The sequence below is a fragment of the Chiloscyllium punctatum genome, chromosome 23 (genome assembly GCF_047496795.1).
Source record: "Chiloscyllium punctatum isolate Juve2018m chromosome 23, sChiPun1.3, whole genome shotgun sequence".
Lineage (NCBI taxonomy): Eukaryota > Metazoa > Chordata > Chondrichthyes > Orectolobiformes > Hemiscylliidae > Chiloscyllium > Chiloscyllium punctatum.
Window position 1 is genome coordinate 61,726,065 of NC_092761.1, and position 15,085 is coordinate 61,741,149.

General features: G+C 43.9%; 1 protein-coding gene across 2 annotated transcripts in view; it reads left to right on the top strand.

The window, feature by feature from the left end:
• The window catches only part of robo4 (roundabout, axon guidance receptor, homolog 4 (Drosophila)), a 143,565-nt gene that overhangs the window by 80,388 nt on the left and 48,092 nt on the right, over positions 1-15,085 (top strand). For both annotated transcript variants that reach the window (XM_072593110.1, XM_072593111.1), the window contains exon 10: positions 12,123-12,294. In XM_072593110.1, coding sequence (XP_072449211.1) covers positions 12,123-12,294 — 172 coding nt within the window. The remainder of the gene's footprint in view (positions 1-12,122; positions 12,295-15,085) is intronic.

Here is a 15,085-nt window from a genome sequence, read left to right on the forward strand (position 1 = left end):
TACTTCATATTGTTTACACTACAAGACTCCAGTAGTTAAAGATGAATATCCTAATCCATATAAAGTTAAAAATAACACAATCCATCTTAGACCGTGTGGGACCTGAAGGAACCTACACACAACAGATTACGTATCTTTAAAATATACTGTCAAAGGTGGAGTCCTATCTTTACAACACATCAATGAATGAATCAGTGAAAGAAATATCATTTATGTTAATACATGATAATCCTATCTGACATCTCAAAGAGACACCAAATCTTTTCACAATTCCAGAAGCAAAATACAGTGGATGCTGGGAATCAGAAACAGAAAACACTGGAAATATTCAGCACAGTCTTACAGCATCTGTGTGGGGAGAGAGTCACAGAGTTAATGTTTCAGTTTGTAACCTCTTCATCTGGGTTCTGATTAACTAGATTATCACCACACAGATGCTACCAGACCTCCAGACTATTTCTCGCAATTTCTGCTTTTAACACAGCTCATGTGACAATGCATCACAGTCATTTCATAGCAGTTCCTGTCCTTAGCTGTGCATTTTGCAAGCCGATATTGTTCAGTTTACATTTTGGGACATACCCTGTTGGAGTTTGCATAACAACTGAACTTTATAATTACAACCTCATTTCTATTATAAATTAAGATGGGTTTTCATAGTCAAGTAAACTTGAAATATTCAGTTCAGTACAGTTCAATTGTCATTTGTAGACAATAACATTGGGCCTAGAACAGTTATTAAGAATAGAGAGAAGAAATCTTATTCCATCCACTTACAAATGGATGTGCCATTATCTGGTCAGTGTTTCAGGAGAAGATGACTGAGCTTTGTCATATAGTTTCTGACTTACTGCTTAAAATTTAGGAAAGAATTCATCTTCTGTTCTTGTACGATGGACTTTGACTTAGCAAAGGTGCTTTGGTTCAATGATGTCAGAAATCACTCCTCAGAAACACAACAGCTGAAGGCTGCTCACAATGCAGTCACCTCTCCCACTATGGAGACAAGATGCAGCCTGGGTGACCACTTTGCAGAACATCTATGTTCTGTCTGTAAAAATAACCCTGAGCTCCCAATTGCCTGCCACACCAACGCATCATTGTGTTCCCTGGCCAATATCTCTGTTTGAGGCTTGTTGCAGTGCTCAGCTTACAGTTTGGAGGAAGTAAGGACTGCAGATGCTGGAGATCAGAGTCGAAAGTGTGGTGCTGAAAAGCACAGCAGGTCAGGCAGCGTCCGAGGAGCAGGAGAATCGACATTCAGGCATAAGTCCTTGGATCTGAGATAAATGGGAGGTTGTTGGGGCTAGGGGGAAGGTATCTGGGAATGTGATAGGTAGATGAAGGTGGAGGAGAAGGTGAAAGGTCAGAGAGGAGAGTGGAATGGATAGATGGGAAAGCTGATGGACAGGTCAAGAGGGCGGTGCTGTGTTGGAGACTTGGGACTGGGATAATGTGAGGGGAGGGAAAATGAGGAAACTGGTGAAATCCACATTAATTCTGTGTGGTTGCAAGGTCCCAAGGCGGAACATGAGGCGTTCTTCCTCCAGGCGTTGGGTAGTTAGGGTTTGGTGATGGTGGAAGCCCACGACCTGCATGTCCTTGGTGGAGTGGGAGGGGGAGTTGAAGTGTTCAGCCACAGGGTGGTGAGGTTGGTTAGTGTGGGTGTCCCAGAGATTTTCTCTGAAGTGATCTGCAAGTTGGCGTCCTGTTTCCCTGATGTCGAGGAGACCACATCGGGTGCAACAAATATAGAAGTTGACATTAGTAGAGGTACAGGTCAATTTCTGTTGGATGTGGAAGGATACTTTGGGGCCTTGGACAGAGGTGAGGGGGGAGGTGTGGGCGCAGGTTTTGCAGTTCCTGCAGTGGCAGGGGAAGGTGCCGTGAGTCGGGTGTGGGCTGGTGGGGGGGCGGGGGGGGGGGGAGCGTGTATCTGACAAGGGAGTCGCATGATGGAATGGTCTCTCCAGAACGCTGGGGAGGGAAATATATCCCTAGTTGGTGGGGTCTGTTTGTATGTGGCAGAGGATGATGCGATGTATATGGAGGTTGGTGGGGTGGAAGGTGAGAGCCGGGAGGGCAGGAGGGGGCGGTCTGTCCTTGTTGCTTTGGGAGGGGTGAGGTTCAAGGGCAGAGGTGCGGAAAATGGAGGAGATGCACTGGAGGGCAATGTAGACCAGGTGGGAGGTGAAGTTGCAGTCTTTGAAGAAGGAGGCCATCTGGGATTTTATGTGGTGGAATTGGTCATCCTGGGAACAGATGTGGTGGAGGCGGAGGAATTGGGAATAAGGGAAGGCATTTTTACAGGAGGTAGCTGTGGGACTACTTGGGTTTGTAGCAGATATCTGTGGTTAGTCGGTCACCAGATATGAAGATGGAGAGGTCCGGGAAGGGGAGGGAGGTTCCAAGATGGTCCAGATGAATTTGAGGCTGGTGTGGAAGGTATTAGTAAAAATGATGAACTGTTCAACCCCCTCGTGGGAGCATGTGGTAGCGTTGATACAGTCATTGATGTAGCAGAGGAGAAGTTGGGGGATGGTGCCAGTGTAGCTGCGGAAGATGGACTATTCCACCTACCTGACATTGAGTTGAACAATTTTAAAGTAAGAACACCTCCTTCTTTGTCTGTGACCTACCCCCACTACTTCAGGCTCTGCCATGAAATGGCTTGCTTTCAGCACAGCCAACCCTTTTGCACCTTCTCATTGGCTCCATGATCACCTATCTAGCTTCCCAGCTTACTATCAACAATCCTTTTGTCTACCAAACCTATTATTTCTCTCGTTCTTGGTCTGCTCTCCAACTCTCTGCTCACTCCTTTCCCCTCTGCCCCCAGCCCCATCATCAATTTAAATACCACCTTTTCCCAGCTGCTTCTAGCTCTGAAAAAAGTCGCAGGATTTGAAATGTTAACTCTGTTTTCTCTCTCCATCGGTGCTGCCAGACCGAATGAGTTTCTTCAGCAATTTCTGTTTTTGTTTGTTTTAGATCGCTAGCGTCCTTTATTTTATTTCAGCTTAAAAGCTTGTTGAGAAGTGGTACATAGATGAAGGGGTATGACAATGACGATGGCAGACTGGGCCCCATAGAGGAATACTATGTGTGTCGCAATAACATACAGAAACCACCACACTTCCCTGGAAAGTGACTTACCTCACCTTGTGTGATTATGAGAGATTCCCACCAAGTTCTAAATGCTGAATTAGCTTTGAACTTGAGTGCTGAACAATATTTGTTGTTTTTCACCTCGTTTAAACCCTGCTGAATATTTGTGGTGATGCCATCAGGACCTTGTGAACACAATGCTTGTTGCCTTGTTGAATGTTGGCGAGTGTCCCTGGAAGACCTCACTGCAAGAAATACAAGTGAGAGAAACAAAATAAAATGGGTGAAAAATATAAATAAGGGCCTAACCCATGTTGCAGAATGTCCCTGGAGCTCAAAAGCATCATGGAGATGATGCAATAATATGATTAATGAGAAATTAATGATATTAAGCTTGAGGTACCTTATCCACCAGTCTGAGCTCCCATGAAGCAAAGAACGACAGCATGAATCTTGATTTCAGCACAATGAGCAAAATGACTAATATTGAACAGACCTGCCTTCCATAGCAAGTGTCTGCCAATACCTTATTGTTTCCACATCAAGCAAATGCTGGTACTAGACGCTTATACTTATGAGAAGTCGATACTTCAGGGTCTAAATTTTTGTTGAATATTTCCAGAACTCTTTGGAAATGCAGCTTGATGCAGCACCTTTATTAATCAAGTGAAGAGATGCGCATTGGTTGTCAAGTAAACAAAATGCCAGAACTGCACTGCGGCATAATTTTCATTTACAGGAAATTGTCTGGAAATCTGGTGGATACTCATCAGAAAGTCTGCCTGATTGTCTTTTCTTCTTGGGGGACTGAGTCCATTTGTAGTGTCACTACCATTGCCCAGCTAACCCAGCACAGTCCAGGGACCTTCCCTCCTGATTCCAGCGATCCCTGGATAAACAGACACAAAGTCACGGCAGTAGTATCAGAGCGTGATTGGCCAAATTCTTAAATTGTCATGGAATTAATGATAATTTTTGTGTGTTTTCTATCTCACAGAGTCATGCAGAGTTGGCATGAGATTCTGTGTGTGTAAAACAGATTTTATTTTCAGTACTTTTGATACTTCTAACTCTGGCTTCCAGCTCTTCTTACAATAGTTCACCACTTTGTGAAAGAACACTATAGCTTAGTCAATCAAGCACAATAAACATCAATACTAAGCAGACTTGCAAAATCAAACACAGAAAAATTAAACACTATGCTTGTGTTGTGCACTTCCTAGTGTTTCATTTCATCTTCTCCCACATATTAGATTAGATTATTATATTAGATTAGTGGGCGGCACGGTGGCACAGCGGCACAGCAGTTAGCACTGCTGCCTCACAGCGCCAGAGACCCGGGTTCAATTCCCGTCTCAGGTGACTGTGTAGAGTTTGCACACTCTCCCTGTGTATGCGTGGGCTTCCTCCGGGTGCTCCAGTTTCCTCCCACGGTCCAAAGATGTGCGGATCAGGTGAACTGGCCATGCTAAATTGCCCGTAGTGTTAGGTAAGGGGTAAATGTAGGGGTATGGGTGAGTTGTGCTTTGGCGGGTCAGTGTGGACTTGTTGGGCCGAAGGGCCTGGTTTCACACTGTAAGTAATCTAATCTAATCCCCTACAGTGTGGAAACAGATCCTTCGGCCCGACCCTCCAAAGAGTAACCCACCCAGACCCATCTCCCTCTGCCTATTGCACCTAACACTATAGGCAATTTAAGCATGGCCAATTCACCTGACCTGCACATCTTTGAATTGTGGGAGGAAACAGGAGCACGCAGACACGGGGAGAATTTGCAAACTCCACACAGACAGTTGCCCGAGGTTGGAATCAAACCCAGGTCCCCGGCACTGTGAGGCAGCAGTGCTAACCACTGAACCATTGTGCCGTATAAGTGGAAGTTTACAGTAATTTGTGCTTCAATTCCAGCTTATTCTTTTCGCTCTTCTGTAGTGATTCACTGCATTTGTATCTGCAGTCAGAAGGGTTTAACAGGAAAAATGTCACTTCCCTGCTGCCGACACATGTACAGAAATCATGGGGACAATGTCCACGGACTTCTTCCGGTTAATCAGATAGACAGTCACTGATAATTGAGGGTTATTTAATAATGCAAATTTGGAAGGTTAGGCCTCCTTGGTCACAATCCAAGGCTCTCAGCATCAGCATACTGACCCATTAGGGTCAACTTTACGGCCAGGGATTTCCTCAGAGTTACTCTCTGCTTCAATCTTGTGCCTTTGATTGAAATGTGGTGGGAAACACTGGGTTAGATTTCTCCACTGAGGCCCCTTGGTCAGAGAGCGTGCGGGGAAACAATCACTCTTTGTGGTAATCTCTGGAGTAGCCAGAGGTAACTCGTCATCAAGTTAACATGGTACGTGGGCTCCTGAGATTGGAAGGCCAATCAGAGACCTCACAGCTTGGATGCAAAAGTAGCATGCCATGGGAAATATTGATTTATTTATTTATTGCTGTCACATCAACTGAGATACAGTGAAAAGTGTTGTTTTGTGTGCTATCCAGGCAGATTGTACCATACCAAGTACACCAGTGTAGCAGAACAGAGTGCAGGCTACTGTGTTACAGCTGCAGAAAAGGTGCAGAGAGAAAGATACAAATTAACATTTGAGAGGTTCGTTCAGAAGTCTGATACCGATGGGAAGGAAGCTGTTCTTGAATCTGTTCATATGTGTATTCAAACTTTCGTATCTTCTGCCTGATGAAGGAGGAGGGAATAGAGTATAGCTGGGGTGGGAGGAGCCTTTGATGATGTTGGTTGCTTTCATGAGGTAGCAGGAAGTATAGATGAAGTCAATGGATGGAAGACTCATTTGCATGATGGACTAGGCTCTATTCTTGACTCTCCATAGTAAATGAGAGAGGAGGCACTCCAAATTCTGGTCTGCTTGCTACAGGAAAGATGTTATGAAATTTGAAAGGATTCAGAAAAGACTTACATGGATGTTGCAAGGATTGGAGGGTTTGAGCTGTAGGGAGAGACTGAAGAGGCTGGGGCTGGAGGGTCAGAGGCTGAGAGGAGACTTTACAGATGTTTATCAAATCATGAGGGGCATGGATAGGATAAATAGATAAGTTCTTTTTCCAGGGGTGGGCGAGTCCAGAACTAGGGTGAGAGGGGAAAGATTTAAAAGGGACCAAAGGGACAGCTTTTTCACACAAAGGGTGGTGCATGTATGGAATGAGCTGTCAGAGAAAGTGGTGGAGGCTGGTACAATTACAACACTTAAAAGGCATCTGGATGGGTATATGAATGGGAAGGGTTTAGAGGGTTATGAGCCAACTGCTGACAAATGGGACTAGATTGGTTTGGGATATCTGGTCGGCATGGACAAGTTGAACTGAAGGGTCTGTTTCCGTGCTGTACATCTCTCTTACTCTAATACATTAAAATGGAGGTGTCCTTCCTTTAACCATTTCTCCATCTCAATAACATGTTGCACCTTAAAGATGTTGCACCAGTCTTGCAGTTTGGGGTCTAAGCTCTAATCGCAGACCCCACGTCCCTCGTCTATGATTGGGATGGCACTCCATCGCATGCAGGAGAATGTGGAAAAGCCACCTTCAGGGTCCATCTGGTCTCCCGAAAGATGATCCAGAGGTGGAGGAGTTGGAGCAGGTGTACAGTCTTACTGGTTAGCAGCATTATTGCAGGATGTTATATTTCCAGATCCCTATCATTGGAAAGAATTAAAGCCTTTTATTCCAAATGACCTGAAAAGTTGTCACTGTGAGCACCTCTGACTCTTGGCCTATTTGGTGGTTGTTTTGACAAGGAATCCAACCCCCAGAGTTTCAGCCACATTCTGCTTCACAATTCTTTTGACTATTGTAAAATTGCAGTCGAAAATCTCTCGCTTGGCTCCTCACCAACTGTGTAAATTCCTAAGATTCCTCCCATTGTATTCCATTTGTACCTTGAATCCCTGAGCTTTGAAGCTGGATTTTATAAACAATGTGAGTGCAGATCTAAACTTAGAAAGATAGCTTTTATTTTTATGTTGTAATTTCAGCCAAACTTAGGGATAGTGGGGGTGGTACGGGCAGACCAAATGCTGAGTACTTGTACAACGGTGTTGTGTTTGTGAGTTGGAATGGTTGGCGGAAATAGTGTCTTCCAAATTCATTTCCCGGGAGGTTTCCCACCCTTTTCTACATCCTCGCCCTGATTCTTAATCCCAAAATTGCTACTCTTCTCCCTCTAGACTTTTGTTTACAGTAAATGATCTCAAGAGGCTTGGGCCTAAGACCACGAAATGAGGAGAAAAATGAGCCCAAAATAAGGAATTGAACTTTTCAACACCATTCGCTTAAAACGTCCACAATAACTATGAAGGAAATATGAAAGCTGCTTATAGTAAAACTGCATATGGTTAATGCTTAATTGGTGGTCATATTGTTCCTGTTTGATGCGTACCTTAAGTGCATTCCGATGCTGATCCCAGGATTTGTAAATGCTTTATTTTCCCCTCACTTCTATGAATAGGTCACGGGGGAAAAGTAATGTGATGAGCAGTCTGCCATATCCAAATTAACCCTTCATATGCAGTAGAAGGTTAGCTCAATAATTTGATGTTTTGGTAATCTAGTTGACTAATTTATGGTACACTGAGAATGCCAGGGTCAGAGTATTACATAACAACTGCTTATGGAGAAGCTTATACCCGAAAAGTTGACTGTTTTGCTCCTCGGATGCTGCCTGACCTGCTGTACTTTTCCAGAGCCACACCTCTTGGCACTGACTCTCCAGTATCTGCAGTCCTCACTTTCTCCTAGTCGCTGTAACCTGACTGCGAAGCTTCTTCATGGGATGCTCACCTTGAAGAAGTTCTCCTCCTCCCTCTACAAGGATTTCAGTGAATCTCCCTGTCACTGCACCCCCCCCAGGTCATCTCGTCTGTCCTGAAGCTCTTCAGCCACGTCCTGAAGCAGACCCGCTACCACAGCCACATGACCTTCCTCAGCGCTGCCTACACAACCGACCTATCTCGCATGGACTCCAGACAATATTCAGACCATCTTAACTTGAATCTGACCAGGACAACCACTACCTGCAGCAAAAGGCTTATTCCCAAAACGTTGATTCTCCTGCACCTCGGATGCTGCTTGACCTGCTGTGCTTTTCCAGTGCCACAGTTTTCGACACTGACTCTCCAGCATCTGCAGTCTTCACTCTCTGATATTGGATGATGTGCTCGTTTACCAGGTTAGGTAACTCAGTCCTCACTCTCTGATATTGGATGATGTGCTTGTTTACCAGGTTAGGTAACTCAGTCTTCACTCTCTGATATTGGATGATGTGCTTGTTTACCAGGTTAGGTAACTAGGTGTTTCTCTGTATACAATAAAACCCCCATTTTAAGTTGCCTGAAAAAGCATCATTCCAATTTAACATTGTGTATACAATGGGGCCATTATGTGTTATTTACATATATCTAGAAAGATCCAATGAGAGGTGTTTTGCCACTAGAACCTGACGCCATTTTGAGTTACAAAAGGATAAAAATAAGTTACACAAATACAGTTCATCTTCTGGAAAATGGGTCTTCAATCACAGCTCCAAGGCTCCTGCAAGGAATCCCTGCACTTCAGGCCTACCATAGCCAGGAATCCTCACTCCCAGCACCACTACAGTTGCAGCTGACGACTCACTTAACACTGCTCTGGCTTCTCCATGATGTCAGAAGATGAAAAAAAAAGAAAAATATGAGAAAGGAGAGAAAGAGAAGGATGCTGTGCCTGGACAGATGGACTCAGGAGACCCAACACCATCTACCGGGCTGGTGCCGCCATCTTGGAGATCGTCATTGAAGAGCACTTAGCTTTTATTTTACATTATTGAGGAGAGGTTGAGTATGTTAGGCTATACTCATTGGCGTTTCAAAGAATGGGAGGTAACCTGATTGCTATCAAATTCTTAAAGGATCTGACGGGCTAGATACTGGCATGTTGCTTCCCACTGTAGAAAAGTCTAGGATCAGTGGGTATAATCTCAGATCAAGGAGTCACCCACATAAAACAGAGATGAGGGGGAATTTCTTCTCGGATAGGGTCATGAGTTTAGAGGCTGTAGAGTTTGGGATGTTAAATACATTCAAGGCTGAGGCAGACAGATTTTTAATCAGTGGGAGAATCAAGGATTATAGAGAAAAAGCAGGAAAGTGCAGTTGGGAATTATCAGATCAGGCACTGAATGGCAGACTCAGTGGGTTGATAGGCTTGCTTATCTCCCATGTCTTATGGTCTTATGGCTTCACAATAGGCCCAATGTAGTGCCTGTGACTTGATTGGAGTCACTTTGGAGTGCACTTTCCCCTCACTCTCTTGCTCCCTGACCCTATTGTGTCTTGACTCTCTCCTGTCATCTGACCCTCCCACTCACTGCTTCACTTCCCTACCCTCTCACTCTCAGCTCCTCACACTCCCTCATTCATATCCCTCCCTCACTGCAGAGGTAGCATGCAGGGAGATGGGCTAATTGGCAGGTAGGAGGTAAGTGGAAAGAGTTGGCATTTTAAAATATTTTTAATGTATTTTACTGAAAATCTTATATCACCCAAGGCTAGAATCAAACCCAGATCGCTGGCACTATGGGGCAGTAGTGCTAACCACTGTGCCATTGTGCTGCCCAAAACAGTAAGCTAAATAAGTAAATGCGTCACTTGACATGTACCTGCTGGGAGTCCAGTGCCCAGCCACCTCTCTGTAGAGATTGGGAGCCACCCTTTTACTAAAGTAGCTGGCTGCAAGGGTGGAAATGAGTTGGAGGTTGCTGCAAGGATGGTGAGGGAGATATTTGCAAAATGGGTGTGTGGAGTCAGAGGGAGGCGACAAGGAGTGTGGGAGAGAAGGGAAGGCTACATCTGAGGCAGAGATTGCAAAGAAGACAAAGCTGTTTTCAAACCATGCAAGAGGATCCGCAGTAAGGTTAAAATCAACTAGGCAAAAGTGAGGACTTCAAACCTGTCAACAAATGAACCCTCAGCTGACTGGGAGCTAGGAAACCCTGAAATCATTGAGGTAATGAATCACTTACAAATGAAGGTAGAATTTCTACATTTCTAAAGCTACATATATTCAGTAGCTACTAAACAATGAAGAAATTTAATGAGTTTTGAGAAGACTTGTAGCTCAGGTTGAGGTTCTGGGTGTAAGTTTGCTTGCTGAGCTAGAAGGTTTGTTTTCAGATATTTCGTCACCCTACTAGGTAACACCATCAGTGATGAGAGCGTCGTGCTGGTAAAGCATAGCAGGTGATGCAGCATCTGAGGAGCAGGAGAATCGATGTTTTGGGCAGAAGGGCTTATACCCAAAACATCAATTCTCCTGCTCCTTGGATGCTGTCTGACCTGCTGTGCTTTTCCAGCACCACACTCTTGACTCTGATCTCCAGCATCTGCAGTCCTCACTTTCTCCTAACATCATCAGTGAGCTTCCGGTGAAGCACTGGTGTTAGTGACCCACTTTCTATTTATGTGTTTAGGTTTCCTTGGGTTGGTGACATATTTTCCCATGGTGACGTCATTTCCGATGGTGATGTCATTTGTTGTTCTTTTTTTCAGAGGGTGGTAAATGGGGTTCAAGTCAAATCCCATCTCAACAACCACAAAGAAGCTGCATTAGAGCGTTATTTCAATGAGCCACCACACACTGCAGGACAGAGGAACTACAAAGAGCAGAGGAAAATCACCTATACCGTGTTTTCAAAAAGAATGGGTACCCAATGAACACAGTCCACTGATTTCTCAGCAATAAAACCAAACAAGCAGCGAAAATGCATACAGAAACTCTAGCCACTCTCCCCTACATCAAAGACATTTCAGACTGCCAGACTACTCAGACCCCTTGGCACCATGGTAGCCTACAAACCCACCAACACACTCAATCAGCAGCTAATGATCTTGAAAGACCCTATACAGACAACAAGCAAAACTGATGTCATTTACAAAATACCTTGCAAAAATTGTAACAAACACTACATTGGACAAACAGGCAGAAAACTAGCCACCAGGATACATGAATATCAACTAGCCACAAAAAGACATGACCCATAAAAATCACTACATACATAATATCATACATAGTATCATTACATACAGATGAGGAAGGACACCAATTTGACTGGGACAAAACATCCATCCTAGGACAAGCCAAACAGAGACATGCACGAGAATTCCAGAAGCATGGCATTTCAACCGGAACTCTTTCAATAAACGCATTGACTTGGATTCCATTTACCACCCTCTGATAAAAATAACAGGAGATGACATCACCACAAGAAATGACATCACCAACTCAAGGAAACCTAAACACATAAATAGAAAGCAGGCCACTAACACCGGTGCTTCACCGGAGGCTCACTGATGATGTTACCTGGTATGGTGATAAAACATCTGAAAAATGAACCTTCCAGCTCAGCGAACTAATGTACATCCAGAGGAAGAAATTTAGTTGATGCTATTGTAGCAGACATTATGTCAATTTTAAATTTCAATCTCAGACTGAGTTATATTAGTATTGCTTGGATAGAACATTTTAGCATTGTGAATTTGCATTGGAAATGCATTAGTTGTGGCCTCCTCAATCTGGAAGGTGGATCAAGAGTGATGGCTCGTGTGCGTTTTTTTTAATATACTTTGTTGCTAACTTACATGTTGTGCTGTGCCAAATTTAAGAGAGTCCAGAAAATTAATGATTTTCTTGTGTGTTATAGCTTTAAATTTAATGGAGGGTTGACAACTGTTCAAGATATTGATGTATTCTTCTAAGTCTGCTTCTGTATGAGTCTATGCATCACATACATCAATGCAAACACAGAAGGTAATGTGACCTTGTGAAGGAGTTAGTGAAAATGGAAAAGGAGCTCTGAAAATCAGCAAGTAACCATTTGGAAAATCTTGAGAGGAGCAAGTAAAAAAGCAAAACTTGTGCCTTGTTTTGCACACTTAAAATACACACACTCTAAATGATATAAAGTGCTGTGTTTCCTCTTTTGTTTTACATTTTCATGACAGGTTTGGTGTTTTGGAAATGAGACTCAACATCACAGAAATTGGACAGTGGATGGCAGTACACACCGCCTGGAGATTCCTGCACTGAATTCTGGGATTGAGTACCATGTGCAGATTGCAGCCATCAATGGTGCAGGAGTTGGAGTACACACCAAACCACAATCTGTCTATCTAGGTCAGTAAAGAAGATCGTCATCTGTTCATTGTACCCAGCCCTGTTTCGATTTCTTTCAGCTCTGTGGGTTCTCTGAATCCTTGTATGACAGTATTGACCCTTTAAGAGATATGTTCTGTCTTGTGTCTCTTGCAGATGAATGTTGTCACAGCGGAGCTGAAATGTCTCCTTCAGACAGTTGGTTGATAAACAATTGACTTTTTTCTGTTTTTTTTTAAATTGTGCAACAAATCATGAGTGGGTGGGGTAAGGGCTTACACAGACCCAGGAAGATTTCTAAGTTTTACTTTCAGTTAGTGAGAAGGTTTCTGCTGACTGCTCGAGCTAAAAGCTTCAGTTCTTTTCTGCTAGAGACAATGAGGCTTCCTGTTAAAAATCAAAAGGGGCAGTTTGTTTCTTTCTTCCGGACTGGAGAGAGATAGCACATGAGAATCATAACCCTTCTGCTGAATTGCATTTTGTGCCAAAGGGTGTGTTTATGGGAAGCTGCCTGTTCTGGAACAGTTGATGATTAGTGGCTAAACAATCCATTATCTTGTTCAGTAGTTTAATAGAGTAAAGTCATGCCAATTCTTCCTTTCATTGTATCTTTTTCGTAAGATTAAAGTGTGTATTGATTAAAGCTTAGTGGTGGACTAATCGAATCATATTTGGAACACGATGCCTTACATTTGCGTTTTAAAAAATATAAACGTTAGGGTCTAGGCTATCTCCATAATATACTTTGGGGGGCCCAGTCTGGTCCGTAATACTTGGTCAGGTTGGGGTGTGCTAGTCAGTTCTCTTCACCATGTTGGAGGACTTAAAGACCCATATTGTGTGTTACCAACTCCATTTCTGCTCCCACACACTCGGTCTCAGTAAACCCTCCTAGAACCTGTGCTGAGCGGGATTTTAGGATTGGATTAAGAACCTGACATTGGCGTCAGTTGGGGATTGCAATCCTGCACTGTGCGGAAACCACTCTGCAGTGACTTTGCTTGTATTAGCCAATAGTAAATTGGTCTGCCCACCATCCAATTAGGGACTGTGTGTGAACTCTCAAAATTTTCCCATAGAAGATCAAGAGGAGGATCAAAAAGGGCTATAGCTGAAATTCCTGTGAGTAGTGTCCCTACCCCTATGCCAGGAGGTACGGGTTCAAGTCCCACTAGCTCAGAGGTGGATAATAACATCTCTGAATTGGTTGATTAGAAAATATACTTCAGAAAATTGTCTTTGTGATGGATTTGGGTCACTTCATTTCCTGGAGCAGCCCAGTGCAGAGTCCATGCTTCACAAGGTGAGAACGCCTTTGTTGTGTAGTGATTGTAACAAGGACCTTATGAAGTGTGATTTCCCTGATTGGGGTTGTTAATCAAATCTAATCAGTTAGCTCTGGCTGGAGTGTTACAGGAGTGTTAGACGTCCTGTTCATTGTGAGAGTTGGTTATGAGGGAGCTCACAGTGTCAAGGACTCTCCATTGGAAGGGTGACTTGGTGATGGGATACCAGCATCTCTGGAGTTATTTCAGCTTGCATGGCCTTTCTCCAACAGCTGACTCCTTGAAGGAAGGAGATGAATTTTGTGAGATAGCAAGCAATGTTTATCACTTGGATGAATGCTCTGAATCTACAGGATATTGAAGCATTTGTTGCAGTCTATGCAGAAACTTCTAGAAAGCAGGATGTTTCGCTGGTACCTTGATGTGGATTCAGGCCTCGGTTTAACATTTCCCCTGAAAGATGGCACCTGTAACAGTCAAGCACTCCCTCAGAACTGTACTGCACTGGCATCAGGTTTGATTATGTGGGCAAGACCTTGTTGTATGTCTCTGGCATGTTTGAGAAAAACATCATGCAAGGGATATGTGCATCATTGGGCATTAATTGCCTAGTGGCCAGTTAAGAGTCGACCACATTGCTGTGAAATCTGGAATCAGAGGTAGGCCAGTCCAGGTGAGGAGGCAAATTTCCTTTCCTAAAGAACATTAGTAAACCAGATGGGTCTTTACAACAGTTAATGGTGGATATATAGTTATCATTACAAGGTCAGTTCCTGGAATGGCGGTTCTACAAGGTCAATTCCTGGAATGGCACACTGAAAGACTGGAGCGACTGGGCTTGTATACCCTTGAGTTTAGAAGACTGAGAGGGGATCTGATTGAGACATATAAGATTATTAAAGGATTGGACACTGTGGAGGCAGGAAACATGTTTCCACTGATGGGTGAGTGCCGAACCAGAGGACACAGCTTAAAAATATGGGGTAGACCATTTAGGACAGAGATGAGGAGAAACTTCTTCACCCAGAGAGTGGTGGCTGTGTGGAATGCTCTGCCTCAGAGGGCAGTGGAGGCCCAGTCTCTGGATTCATTTAAGAAAGAGTTGGATAGAGCTCTCAAGGATAGTGGAATCAAGAGTTATGGAAATAAGGCAGGAACAGGATACTGATTAAGGATGATCAGCCATGATCATATTGAATGGTGATACAGGCTCGAAGGGCAGAATGGCCTACTCCTGCACCTATTGTCTATTGTCTATTAGGCTAGGCATTTTTTTTACTGAATTACTATTCAAATTTGTATCACCAGAATTAGCCTGGGGTTCTGGATTACTGGTCCAGTGACATTCTTAACAGGCCACCACCTCCACGGGTGTGTGCTGCTCACTGAGCTTTGACTTAGATCATAGATCCGATCATAGAACCCTACAGTATGGAAGAAAGCCATTCAGTCCATCGCATCCATATTGACCCTCTGAGCAGCATCCCTCTCAGATCCATGCCCCTCTCAGATCCATGCCCCTCTAC